Source organism: Bufo bufo, chromosome 4 (genome assembly GCF_905171765.1).
Source record: "Bufo bufo chromosome 4, aBufBuf1.1, whole genome shotgun sequence".
Lineage (NCBI taxonomy): Eukaryota > Metazoa > Chordata > Amphibia > Anura > Bufonidae > Bufo > Bufo bufo.
The window spans coordinates 474,311,466-474,325,332 of record NC_053392.1 but is presented as its reverse complement, the minus strand read 5'-3'; the positions used below and the strand labels follow the sequence as shown (position 1 = coordinate 474,325,332).

At 39.4% G+C, this 13,867-nt stretch overlaps 1 protein-coding gene across 1 annotated transcript in view; it reads left to right on the top strand.

Annotated features, from left to right (window-relative positions):
* The window catches only part of CCDC170 (coiled-coil domain containing 170), a 111,710-nt gene extending 107,169 nt beyond the window's left edge, over positions 1–4,541 (top strand). The window contains exon 13 of the mRNA XM_040427349.1: positions 4,359–4,541. Coding sequence (XP_040283283.1) covers positions 4,359–4,496 — 138 coding nt within the window. The 3' untranslated portion in view covers positions 4,497–4,541. The remainder of the gene's footprint in view (positions 1–4,358) is intronic.
* The last annotated feature ends 9,326 nt before the right edge of the window (positions 4,542–13,867 follow it).

Sequence of the window (13,867 nt, the reverse complement as noted above, 5' to 3'; positions counted from 1 at the left end):
CCCCGGCCGGTGGCACAGCTCGTGGTTTTAAAAAAGCCGCTTATTCGCGCTCGCTCGGAGCGCTGCGTGACGTCACGGCAGTGGCTACGGTGGACCAGGAGGACCAAAGTTTTCTCCAACGCGTTTCGATTAGTTCGCTAATCTTCGTCAGGGATGAATCCTCTGTCTCCTGATGCTGTTTTTAAAGGTATATGACTCCTCCCTTCCTTCATTCCTGCATCCCTGACTTGCTTTGATTGATGTATTAGTTGAAGGCAAATAGTTCTATCTCTGAGTTAAGACCCGAGGGTCCCAGAGTGTTCAAGTTAAATATCCAGCGGCTTTCTGATCTGGACATTTTCTTGATAAAATCTCCTCCTCTTTTGTCTTTTGTAACTATTTCAATCCCCCGGAAAGTGGTGCCGCTGTAGTTTCCTCCGTGTTTGTCCTTGTAGTGTCTAGAGAGTGGGTGGCCCTCATATTTCCTTCCTATATTGTAAATATGTTCCCCTATTCTTTTGCTTATAGTTCTCTTTGTGCGTCCTATATACATTTTTTTGCACGGACATGTAATTGCATATATTACTCCCTGGCTCCTGCAGGTTATGTGGTCTTTTATTTTGTATGTTTCTGTGTCCCCTGTCCATTCATTTTTTATTTCCATGTTGGTGTGCTGTTTTTTATTTATTTTTAATTTTTTGCAGACACCGCAAGTGCCGCATGGGACAAAACCTCCCTGGGATTTTGTTCCAAAGATGGTGTTTTGTTTCTCATTATCTTTACTCAGGCATTTGTTGGTGGGGGCTATTATGCTACCCACATTTTTGGCCTTTCTATAGATAAATTTAGGATTTCTTGGGATCTGGTCTCCTATTATTTTGTCTTCCTTCAGGGTTTCCCAATGTTTCTTGATAATTCTTCTTAGTATTCCTGCTTGGCTGTTGTATTGTGTGATGATGGGTGGCATTTCAAAGATTTCCGTTTTTGTGCCGTCTTCTGGTTTTTTCTTCTTTTTAATTAACTCCTGTCTGTCTAATTTACCTACTAATTCTTTCTGAATTTGTAGCTTGTTCATGTTGTAGCCTTTCTCTTCAAATTTTTTCAGCAATTTCTCTGCCTCTGTTTGATATTCGCTTTCCTTTGTACAGTTACGTTTTAGTCTCATCAGTTGTCCTTTAGGGATGTTTTCCAGCCACTGCGGGAGATGGCAACTTTCCCGGGAGATAAAGCCATTGACGTCTGTAGGTTTGTTGTATGTCCTGGTTTCTATTTTGCCATCCTCTATGTAAATGGTTAAGTCCAAGAAATTTATTTCATTCTGACTGAATATTGGTGTGAATTCTAGGTGGTAGTCATTGTGATTAATTTCTTCAAAAAATGTATTGAGTGCTTCTTTTTCTCCTGCCCAAATGAATATAATGTCGTCTATGAAACGTTTCCACAGGACGAGATTCGACCGGAGCTCGCCATGTGGACAGATGACTTGATGTTCCCACTGTCCAACATATATGTTTGCGAACCCCGGTGCGAATCTCGTCCCCATCGCGGTCCCCCACTGCTGTATGTAGAACTTGTCCTCAAATATGAAGTAATTTCTTTTTAGAATGAACATAATGCATGCCCCAATGAAGTCTATTTGTTTTTCAGGGAGGATTCCCTGATTCTGTAGGCAGGTTTTTGCTGCGTTACATCCTTTTTCATTTTCAATGATGGTGTATAGGGATTTGACATCCAGGGTACCTAAAATGTAGTGTGGTTCCCATTTGACCTGATTTAAGATGTTGAGGATGTGCTGGGTATCTTTCAAATGTGTTGGTAACAGGTTTACACACGGTTGCAGGAAGAGGTCTATATATTCGGATAGATTGCTTGTCAGGCACTCTACTCCTGATATTATTGGTCTTCCCGGGGGGTCTATTGTACTTTTATGGATTTTTGGATTGTAATAAAATGCGGCAATTCTGGGTTGCTTTGTTTCTATGTATTCAGCCTCTTTAGGGGTCAGAATGGCTTCTGTTTTTCCTCTCTTGACCAGTTCACCTAATTCCTTTCTAAAACCTTCTGTTGGGTCACTTTTTAGTATTTTGTATGTTTTTTCGTCGCCTAATAGTTTGTATGCTTCCTGTTGGTATTTTGCTTTGTCCAGTATTACAATTCCCCCGCCTTTGTCAGCAGGTCTTAGAATGATTTTGTCATTTTCTTGTATCTGTGTTAGTGCTTCCCGTTCTGCATGTGATATATTTCCTAGGTGTTTTTGTTTCTGCTTTTTAGGACTTCTGATTTTTCGTATGTCCTTGGTGACCATATTCATAAAGCTGTTAAGTGCCTGTGAGTATTCTTGCACGGGATGGTATTTGGATTTTGCTTTTAAATCCGTGTGTTTGTATCCCCTTTCTGGGTTGGTATCTTCTGTTACTTCTGTTTTGTCGGATTGATGGATTTTAATAGTGTCTTTCCTGTTGATGTTGTTTTTTTGTTGTTTTTTTATGAAATATTTCTTTAGCGCTAATCTTCTCATAAATTTGCGGATCCCTATGAACGCTTCAAATTTGTTGAACAGCGTACTTGGTGCAAATTTTAACCCTTTTTCCAGGATATTTTGTTCTCCCTTTGTCAGTATATGTGCGCTAAGGTTAAAAATCTTCTGTTCTGACCCCCTTCCAATCTCCTTTTGTTTTAGTTTCTTCTTTTGGGCGAGTTTCCCTCCTCTATTACCCCTTTTGTATTTTTTCTTCTCCGAAAAAAATCCTGTTTCATAGTTTTTTTTATTGTTGTTCTTTTTTCTCTCTGTTCAGATCCCAAGAAATCCTAAATTTATCTATAGAAAGGCCAAAAATGTGGGTAGCATAATAGCCCCCACCAACAAATGCCTGAGTAAAGATAATGAGAAACAAAACACCATCTTTGGAACAAAATCCCAGGGAGGTTTTGTCCCATGCGGCACTTGCGGTGTCTGCAAAAAATTAAAAATAAATAAAAAACAGCACACCAACATGGAAATAAAAAATGAATGGACAGGGGACACAGAAACATACAAAATAAAAGACCACATAACCTGCAGGAGCCAGGGAGTAATATATGCAATTACATGTCCGTGCAAAAAAATGTATATAGGACGCACAAAGAGAACTATAAGCAAAAGAATAGGGGAACATATTTACAATATAGGAAGGAAATATGAGGGCCACCCACTCTCTAGACACTACAAGGACAAACACGGAGGAAACTACAGCGGCACCACTTTCCGGGGGATTGAAATAGTTACAAAAGACAAAAGAGGAGGAGATTTTATCAAGAAAATGTCCAGATCAGAAAGCCGCTGGATATTTAACTTGAACACTCTGGGACCCTCGGGTCTTAACTCAGAGATAGAACTATTTGCCTTCAACTAATACATCAATCAAAGCAAGTCAGGGATGCAGGAATGAAGGAAGGGAGGAGTCATATACCTTTAAAAACAGCATCAGGAGACAGAGGATTCATCCCTGACGAAGATTAGCGAACTAATCGAAACGCGTTGGAGAAAACTTTGGTCCTCCTGGTCCACCGTAGCCACTGCCGTGACGTCACGCAGCGCTCCGAGCGAGCGCGAATAAGCGGCTTTTTTAAAACCACGAGCTGTGCCACCGGCCGGGGCAAGCTCAAGAAACAATTCTATTTAAAACATTTGTTACTATTAGGGCCCAGCTCCCTCAACCTTCCCTCATCCCGGACGGCACCAAAAACAAAAGAAAAAAGAAAAAAGAAGAGAACCGGAAAGACGCAGAAGAACAGTGCCCACAGAGGAACATCTAGGATTAAGACATCACAACTGAACTGTAAGTTCCTGTTATATCCACTGCGTATCTTCATGGTGCCATCCTGATTGAGAAAGTAATAGGGAGTACAAGTCGCGCAGTACCTATACATATATATTATTTATAGTGTGCTAACTTTTTGCTATATTTTCATATATTGATAAAAAAAAAACATATGTTAAATACTTGTATTATTTGTACTAAGAGCTTGGTAAGGCAAAAGGGCCTGGAAAGAACCGCACACTACTCCACTAGAGCCTTACACTGGACTCTACTGACATGGCCAATAGAGGCCTAAATGGATGTGCTGAAATTATTATTGAATTTGATCCCATGAGATGTATTATAGAGCATGCCTTGAAAAAGTTGGAACTGTTTTTGGCAAGTTAAATGTTTCACTATCCCCTTGTAAAGTGTCCTTCATTTGACAGTATTGATAGACATGCTACAATGTATCGGGCCTCTAAGGTTTAGGAACTGTATTTTTACAGTGACCCCAAGTCAAGGTCCTTATAAAGATGATTATACTATTGTAAACTTTTGCATAAATTATCATATTAAAATGTGTTTATGTTTTTACAGCTGGTAGACTTTCGAGAGGTGATATCACGTATGCTGGGACTAAACGTCAACGCCTTGGCATTGCCTGATTATGAAATAATCAAACGACTTGAAGGACTCCTCCATACCCACCATCACCATGTAGTATCCTGTGCATGAAAGATGATTAAACCTCATCATATGATACAAAATAAGTAATTTGAAACTAGGAACTTCCCATATTTTTGCTATACCTATTTTTTTTTCTCAAATTATGTATTTACATGAGTGTATACCTTTTATGATGAGGTAAATTACCGGAATCATTCCATGTGCTTAGAAATAATGTAATATAATATTACCCAGTGCCTTATTTGTTCAGTTCATTCTCAGATTTTAATTTGCATGCTTGTAAGTTAAATGACAGATTCATGAAAAAAAAGACCTAGCATAATCCAGAACTGTCCCATATGTATAGGATGTATAACCTTGTGTGATATGTTACCTATGTACGTCCACCACAGAAATCTAATATAATTCCATCCACTTAATTTAAAGGAGAACTGCACTAATTGAAAGACTAATTGAAAAATGTGTGACTTTTCTCCTTCTTGACACTTTTTGAAATTGTTGAGAATAGTGTTTGGGGATAAAGGGGTTGTGCAGTGCTAAGATACTGATGACCTATATAGGTCATCAATATCAGATCAGTTGGGGTCCAAATCCCAACACCCCTGCTGATCAGCTGTTTGAAGGGGTAGTGATGCTCGTGCGAGTGCTGCATCCTCTTCAAGATTACCTGTGTGTCGTCTCCTTTGTAGGGACGACGCAGTGTAATTACAACTACTTGTCCCATTGAAGTGCAAAAGAGGCGACGCACAGGAATTTAAAAGAGGACACAGTGCGCCGCTACCCCCTTCAAACAACTGATTGGCGTAGCTGCTGGGAGTTGGATCCCCCTGATCTGATATTGATGACTAATCCTAAGGACAGGTCATTGATATCTTACCACTGCACAACCCCTTTAAGCATTAGGAGTTGTGGCTATAATTGTTCTGACAAAATTATCAGTTTTGAAAACATAAAATGGTTAAAAAGTGGAGCAAACTTATGAGCAAGTGTAGATTAAGGGGCACATTTATTAAGACCTGGCGAAGGCCTCTGCATAACTTTTTGGCGGATCTACCACCGCTTCCTAGCTGTCTTACATTTAGACTACAACCACTTTTTTAGACTTGCCGTGAAAAGACACAGATTGCGGCGCAAAGGACCTTTGCGTCGCAATCTGCTCAAGAAATACGCCTAAGGCTACTTTCACATTTGCGGCAGAGTGATCCAGCAAGCAGTTCCGTCGCCAGAACTGTCTGCCGGATCAGACAATCTGCATGCAAACAGACAGCATTTGTAGAGGGATCCAGGTGCGTTGCAAATGCGTTACAAATGCTTTGCAAGAATGGATCCGTCTCTTCGGATGTCATCCGGAGAAACGGATCTGTTACATATTTTTTTTCACATTTTTACCGGATCCAGCATTGTGGTATTTTTAATACATTTCAATGTAAATTAATGCCGGATCTGGCATTCCGGCAACTGATCTGGAATTTGGGACAGAGATAATACCGCAGCATGCTGCGGTATTTCCTCCGTCCAAAACGCTGTTCAGTGACTGAACTGATGACATCCTGATGCATCCTGAATGGATTTCTCTCTATTCAGAATGCATGGGGATAAAACTGATCAGTTCTTTTCCGGTATTGAGCCCCTGTGACGAAACTTAGTGTCGGAAAAGAAAAACTCTAGTGTGGAAGTACCCTTATATAGGCATATTTCTGTTTCATAAATGAATCCCTTAATTTTTGTTTTTTAGGACTGCCTTAAGCGGCTTTTTTAAATAAGAATATCTCCATTCATTTCAATGGGGGATGTAATCCACATCAGAATTCACTAAGAAATCTGCATCCTAATCCACACAAAAATCCACATCAAAATTTGCAACTGCATATTTTCTGGGTGGATTTTTCTATTGAACCTGGGCATGAGACTAACTAGATGCCTGTTCAGCTCTGTACTCTGACACTGACCCTTGTTTGAAAAAGAAAAAGCATAGTCCTTCAACGATGCTTCTTAGTACATTTGAGGAAAAGTATATTAACAAACGACCTGTATCAAAAAGACACTCATAGCATACAATAAGTAATAGTGTTAAAATGCAATATTTTGCAAGGATTTTTTTTGTAGTCATCCTTCACACACAGTATTTTTATGGTGTTTATCTTGGTGGTAAAATAGATGCTATGCTGCATATTTAAGCTTTTTTAGTTTTTGTAAACAGAACTTTTTTAATGAAAAAAACCTTGTTGCCAAATATGAATGTGCGACTTTTTGGGCTTGTTTGTAGGGATGATCGAATTGACTTCAGATGAAACATCCAAGATCGATTTGCATAAAACTTTATTAGAACACTGTACTGAGCAAGCGCTCCGTAAAGTGTTAGAATGAATTGACTACTATGAGCCGAAGTTATTACCATTCTACCGAACTCGGTTTAAGTTCCAAGTGGTACCTTAAAGGTTTTTAACAGAAGAAATGATCCCTACTTGTTTGCACAAACATTTAGCATTTTTACACCACTGGGAAAGTGGGCATTGTTAGCCTGGTGGACTGTTTTAGATCAGATTTATCAACTGCGACATTTAAAAAAGTCACAAAAATAGTTGCCCTCTTACTCTAGTAAAGAGACAAGTGTTAGACTTAGATGCACCAAATTTGTCAAACATTGTTTGACATTTCAAGGGCATCTGTCAGCAGATTTGTACCTATGAAACTGGCTGACCTGTTGCATGTGCACTTGGCGGCTGAAGGTATCGTTGTTGGTCCCATGTTCATATGTGCCCGCATTGCTAAGAACAATGATGTTATAATATATGCAAATTAACCTCTAGGAGCAATGGGGGCATTGTTACATCTAGAGGCTCTGCTCTCTGCAACTTCTGCACACTACAGGGAGTGCAGAATTATGAGGATTAATTTTATTATTGAACAACAACCATGTTCTCAATGAACCCAAAAAACTCATTAATATCAAAGCTGAATATTTTTGGAAGTAGTTTTTAGTTTGTTTTTAGTTTTAGCTATTTTAGGGGGATATCTGTGTGTGCAGGTGACTATTACTGTCCATAATTATTAGGCAACTTAACAAAATACAAATATATACCCATTTCAATTATTTATTTTTACCAGTGAAACCAATATAGCATCTCAACATTCACAAATATACATTTCTGACATTCAAAAACAAAACAAAAACAAATCAGTGACCAATATAGCCACCTTTCTTTGCAAGGACACTCAAAAGCCTGCCATCCATGGATTCTGTCAGTGTTTTGATCTGTTCACCATCAACATTGCGTGCAGCAGCAACCACAGCCTCCCAGACACTGTTCAGAGAGGTGTACTGTTTTCCCTCCTTGTAAATCTCACATTTGATGATGGACCACAGGTTCTCAATGGGGTTCAGATCAGGTGAACAAGGAGGCCATGTCATTAGATTTTCTTCTTTTATACCCTTTGTTGCCAGCCACGCTGTGGAGTACTTGGACGCGTGTGATGGAGCATTGTCCTGCATGAAAATCATGTTTTTCTTGAAGGATGCAGACTTCTTCCTGTACCACTGCTTGAAGAAGGTGTCTTCCAGAAACTGGCAGTAGGACTGGGAGTTGAGCTTAACTCCATCCTCAACCCGAAAAGGCCCCACAAGCTCATCTTTGATGATACCAGCCCAAACCAGTACTCCACCTTGCTGGCGTCTGAGTCGGACTGGAGCTCTCTGCCCTTTACCAATCCAGCCACGGGCCCATCCATCTGGCCCATCAAGACTCACTCTCATTTCATCAGTCCATAAAACCTTAGAAAAATCAGTCTTGAGATATTTCTTGGCCCAGTCTTGACGTTTCAGCTTGTGTGTCTTGTTTAGTGGTGGTCGTCTTTCAGCCTTTCTTACCTTGGCCATGTCTCTGAGTATTGCACACCTTGTGCTTTTGGGCACTCCAGTGATGTTGCAGCTCTGAAATATGGCCAAACTGGTGGCAAGTGGCATCTTGGCAGCTGCACGCTTGACTTTTCTCAGTTCATGGGCAGTTATTTTGCGCCTTGGTTTTTCCACACGCTTCTTGCGACCCTGTTGACTATTTTGAATGAAACGCTTGATTGTTCGATGATCACGCTTCAGAAGCTTTGCAATTTTAAGAGTGCTGCATCCCTCTGCAAGATATCTCACTATTTTTGACTTTTCTGAGCCTGTCAAGTCCTTCTTTTGACCCATTTTGCCAAAGGAAAGGAAGTTGCCTAATAATTATGCACACCTAATATAGGGTGTTGATGTCATTAGACCACACCCCTTCTCATTACAGAGATGCACATCACCTAATATGCTTAATTGGTAGTAGGCTTTCGAGCCTATACAGCTTGGAGTAAGACAACATGCATAAAGAGGATGATGTGGTCAAAATACTCATTTGCCTAATAATTCTGCACTCCCTGTATGCCTGGCCCTATCAAAGTGGAGAGGGCACAGCAGTTGCAGAGAGCAGAGCCTCTAGGTGTAACAGCAACACCACCGTTGCTCCTAGAAGCTCATTTACATATATTAAGACTTCATCTTTCTCAGTAATGTGGGCACATATGAACATGGGACCAACAGTGTTCATTTTAGGACATGGTCAGATATCATTGTCAAGTATCAGAATAATGCTAGTGCGACACCTGCCTGAATGATATTTGACTCTGACATCTGAGTTTGACTTATCGTCTTCATAGTTCAGAGTCAAAGTGAGAATGAGTTATATGAAGAAAATCCTTCATTTTGCTGTCTGAAGCTATAGCTCAGTGGTTTAGATACTTGCCTTGCATGCAGTGTTCTTGAGTTCAAAATCCCTTTCAGTCTTAAAAAAAAAAATTGACATTTTATTGAGCCCTAGAAAAGAGACAAATTCAAGTGATGTGTGACCCTGATGTCTGACTTTACTCTTCTCACTAGTCAGCGTCACATTGAATTTTAGCTTCATTGTACTTTTAATATGCTCCATCACATAGATAAAGAAAATGCTTCAGTTTGCTGTCTGAAGCTATAGCTCAGTGGTTTAGATGCTTGCCTGGCATGAAGTGTTTTTGGTTTCAAAACCCCTATCAGTCTTTAAAGAGAATTTACATTTTATTGAGCCCTAAAAAAGAGACTTTGTGTATTTGTCTTTTGAATCACATAGCTAGAGAAAATCACTACCAAACAATAGGTAGACCTGTAGCTTACTGGTGGGTTATCTGACTCTCATGCACAAGAAAAAAAAAGCTTGGATTTTTTTTATTTTACATAAAACATATGACAAAGAGTACTATAAGTAGTCCTTTTTTATTTTATGGGCACCATTATAGTAAGAATCACTATTTTTCTGGGACCCCTGAAAAAGATTATTATTCACTATATACAGAGCTGTGTCCTGGATTATACATATCTACTGTATATATGTGTATTATACACACAGTGTGCTATAGCTTCACAACACTGAGATTTGCTTAGAAAGCTGATATACATATTACATACTGCTTTATCCATAGACTCAATATATGATCATACAGATAGCAGTACTATGTGATAGCTTCTAAGTATAGAAAAACCATGTGCTAACATCCCTATGTGCTAATGTTATAGCTTAGAGGTTACACTAATGGCTTTGCATGTAGACATTCCATTATTTTTTGTCTTTTTTATTAAAGACCCTATTAATAGGATATACTATAATAAATAATATGTCATTAACCCGTAGGATACCAGCGCTGTACATGTACGTCGCTGGAAACACGGTCACAAATCCCAGCGCCGTACAGCTACAGCGCTCTGATCGGGCGGCCATAGGATCAGCTGCAGGGGTCCGGCAGTGACTGATAGTCGGAGCCCTGCTGTATGCACCGGTGAAAACAGTGATGCCGGCGCATTAACCCTTTCACTGCTGCGGTCAGCGCTGACCGCGGCACGTGCGGTATCCTGCTGGGTGCGGGGTGTCCATCTGGTCCCCATGCTGCTGTGACGGGGGCCCGATGCCTTAATTAGGCATCGTGGCTGCCATCCCTGTGAGCCTGTGAGATGCAGCCCCCTGGATCTCATAGGCAGGAGGCTGTAAGTGTATTACACTGGTAATACACTTAGAGCCAATGCATTACAATACAGAAATATTTGAATGCATTGCATTGTACAGGGGATCAATTAAAAGCTTCAAGTCAAAAAATAAAAAATACAATTTAAAAAAAGTCCTTTTCCCAAAATAGGGAAAAAGAGAAAAGTAGACATATTAGGTTTCGCCGCGTCCGTATCGACCGGCTCCATCACATGATCCACCCCACCAGGTGAACGCTGTAAAAATATTATATAAAAACAGTGTCAAAACAGCCATTTTCTGGTCACCTTGCCTCACAAAAAGTGTAAACCAAAATGGTACCAATTAGACCGTCCTCTCATCACGCAAAAAATAAGACCCTACTTAAGACAATCGGCCGAAAAAATTAAAATATGGCTCTCAGAAAATGGCAACACAAAAACAAGATTTTATTCTGTTCAAAAAGGGTTTCATTGTGTAAAACTTAGCAAAAATAAAAATGATAGACATATTAGGTATCGCCACGTCTGTAGCAACCTGCTCTATAAAAATATCACACTATATGCCCCCTCAGGTGAATGCTGTAAAAGAAAAATTAAAAAAACTATGCCAAAACAGCGATTTTTTTTTCACCTTGTCTTATAAAAAGTGTAATACCAAGCAATCAAAAAGTCTTATGTACTCCAAAATGGTACCAATAAAAACTTCACCTCATCCCATAAAAAAATCAATGAAATCCAATGGCACCCGTAAACCAATCCATCACAATCTGTGCTGAAAAAGATATATATGGCGCTCCTTCCCTTCTGAGTCCTGCCATGTGCCCCCACAGCAGTTTACCACCACATATTGCCGTATTCAGAAGAAAATGGCTAACACATTATGGGGTGCTTTTTCTCCTGCTACCCCTGTGAAAATGAAAAATTTGGGGCTAAAGCAACATTTTATTGGAAGAAATTAAACTTTTCATTATCACAACCAAGTGTTTTCAAATTCCGTAAAACGCTTCAGGGGTCAAAGTGGTCATTACCCCCCTAAATATATTCTTTAAGGGTTGTAGTTTCCAAAATGCGGTCGCTTTTTGAGGGTTTCCACTGTAGGAGTACGTCAGGGTCTCTTCAATTATAAAATGGTGCCTAAAAAACATTCTAGCAAAATCTGCCTCCAAAATCCATATGGCGCTCCTTTCCTTCTGACCAATGCCACCTGCCCATAGAGCAGTTTACCGCCACATATATATATTTCTGTAAACTGCTGAATCAGAGTAATATATATTGAGGTTTATTTTGCTGTTAACACTTGCTGTGTTGCAAGAAAAAAAGTGTCGTTTCTAAAATGGGGTCATTTATGGGTGGTTTCCATTATGTAAGCCCCACTAAATCACTTTACAACTGAATTGTTACTAAAAAAAAATGGTGTTGAAAATGGTCAAAAAATGTTTTCTAAACTTCTAAGCCTTCTAATGTCCTAATAAAAAAAATATGACATTTACAAAATGATGCCAACATAAAGTAGACATATGGGGAATGTTAAGTATAAATATTTTATGAGGTATCACTTTCTGTTTTAAAAGCAGAGAAATAGAAATTTTGAAAATTGCTAATTTTTTTAAATTTGTTAAATTTGGAATTTTTCATAAATAAAGGTGAAATATATTGACTCAAACTTATGACTGTCATGAAGTACAAAGTAAAATCATTCCAAAGTTATTACCACATAAAGTGACAGATTTTCAAAAATCGGCCTGCGATTTAAGAGGAAAAGTGGCTCGGTACTGAAGGGGTTAATAATAAGGCATTATTATATTAAGAATAGTGTGTTGTTTTTTTTTGCTAAGACCTATTACTGGTTTATTCACAGACACAAAATATGATCATAAAGAAACTGGTGATATTAGCTTTCTAAAAAACATTCTCAATATAATGAGGAGGCCCTTCACTCCAGAATTCTGTCATCAAAAAGTAGCAAAATACATCTTTTGCCACTTTTTTGCAGTCACTTGTGCCAAATGTAACCACCTGCGCAAAAGTTTGTGACTTTACGCTCATGCAAAATTTTGCTACTATTTGCATTTTTACACCACTCACTCCAGTTTTGTAATATGGGTGGAAAAGTGGTTGTGGTTATATTTATGTTAATGAGTTTTACTCCAGATTTATCATAGACTTTTTTAAAAGTCGCAATCTCACTCAAGGAGGACGATGGAGTAGGAAAACTGGAGGAGCTTCTCTAGACAGAAGTGTTAGGTTTAAGGACAAGCCAAATTTATCAAACAGCCTGTGACATTTGATAAATGTGGCATGAAGTACAACATCGCCGACTCTATCAAAACTGACTTCAAATTAAACTTCTTGATAATTTCCCCCCATAGACTTTTCTTATGGGATAAATGTGGAAGAAGAAAATAAATATCTGAAATAAAAAACTTCAAAGTTTCTCTTGAGAGTCAAATCTTGGATCTTTACATGCAAAACTAGTTTAAGCTCTAAGCTATAGCATTACCACATGGAGATATATGATTTTTCTATACTTATAAGCTAACACATAGTGCCAGTGACTTTATAATCATATATTATGCTGTGAATATAGCAGTAATATGTAGATTAGCTTTCTGAGTGGGGTGAAGCTATAGTACATAGTGTGTATAATACACATATATGCAGTAGATATGTATAAGCCAGGACACAGCTCTGCCGTCAGCCTGCTGTCTAGCCCTGTCAGTCAATGGGGGAGGGGTGTGTGTGCAGAGCACAGGGGGTGTTACAGAACATTGCTCAGAATATTCAGCCCCACTTCATTTGTATATGAATAAAAACACAGATATCTCTGCAGCTATTTATCATACATAATCAGCATGATGAGCCCTACCAGGCAGTATGTATGGTCTAGTAGGATTGATCCTGGTGACAGAGCCTCTTTAAATGGGTTGTTACATTTCACCAAGTTGCTTTCTATCTGTTTAGTTCAATAATGGCCCTTTCCTTTACCTATTCATAAATTTAATTTCCCTTTTATAGGTCATTATCAGGGGTTATGACCACAGCTGCGATACCCCAGTGGTGGCCACGCTTACGTGGTGTCTGTTACTCTTTTCAGAAGCATGTGCGGCATCTCCCAACTTGGCTGCCAGGGACAGCTCCTGGGCATGTACATTAGTCCAGGAAATGTTCGCCAAAGCAATGCAGAGCGCAAGCAGCTGCTGTAGATGCTGCTAATAGACTTGTTAGCTATTAGCTGCATTAGGTGTGTGCTTGGACAGTCAAGTGAGGTCAGCAGAATGTACCTTGCCTGTACTGTCAAAGTGGAAGGTACCGCCACACATGGCATAGGATGCGGTGAGCTGCAGCAGGAAAGGGAGGTGGGAATGAGAAATGGGACAACCCCTTTTAAGGGAACCGGTCACCA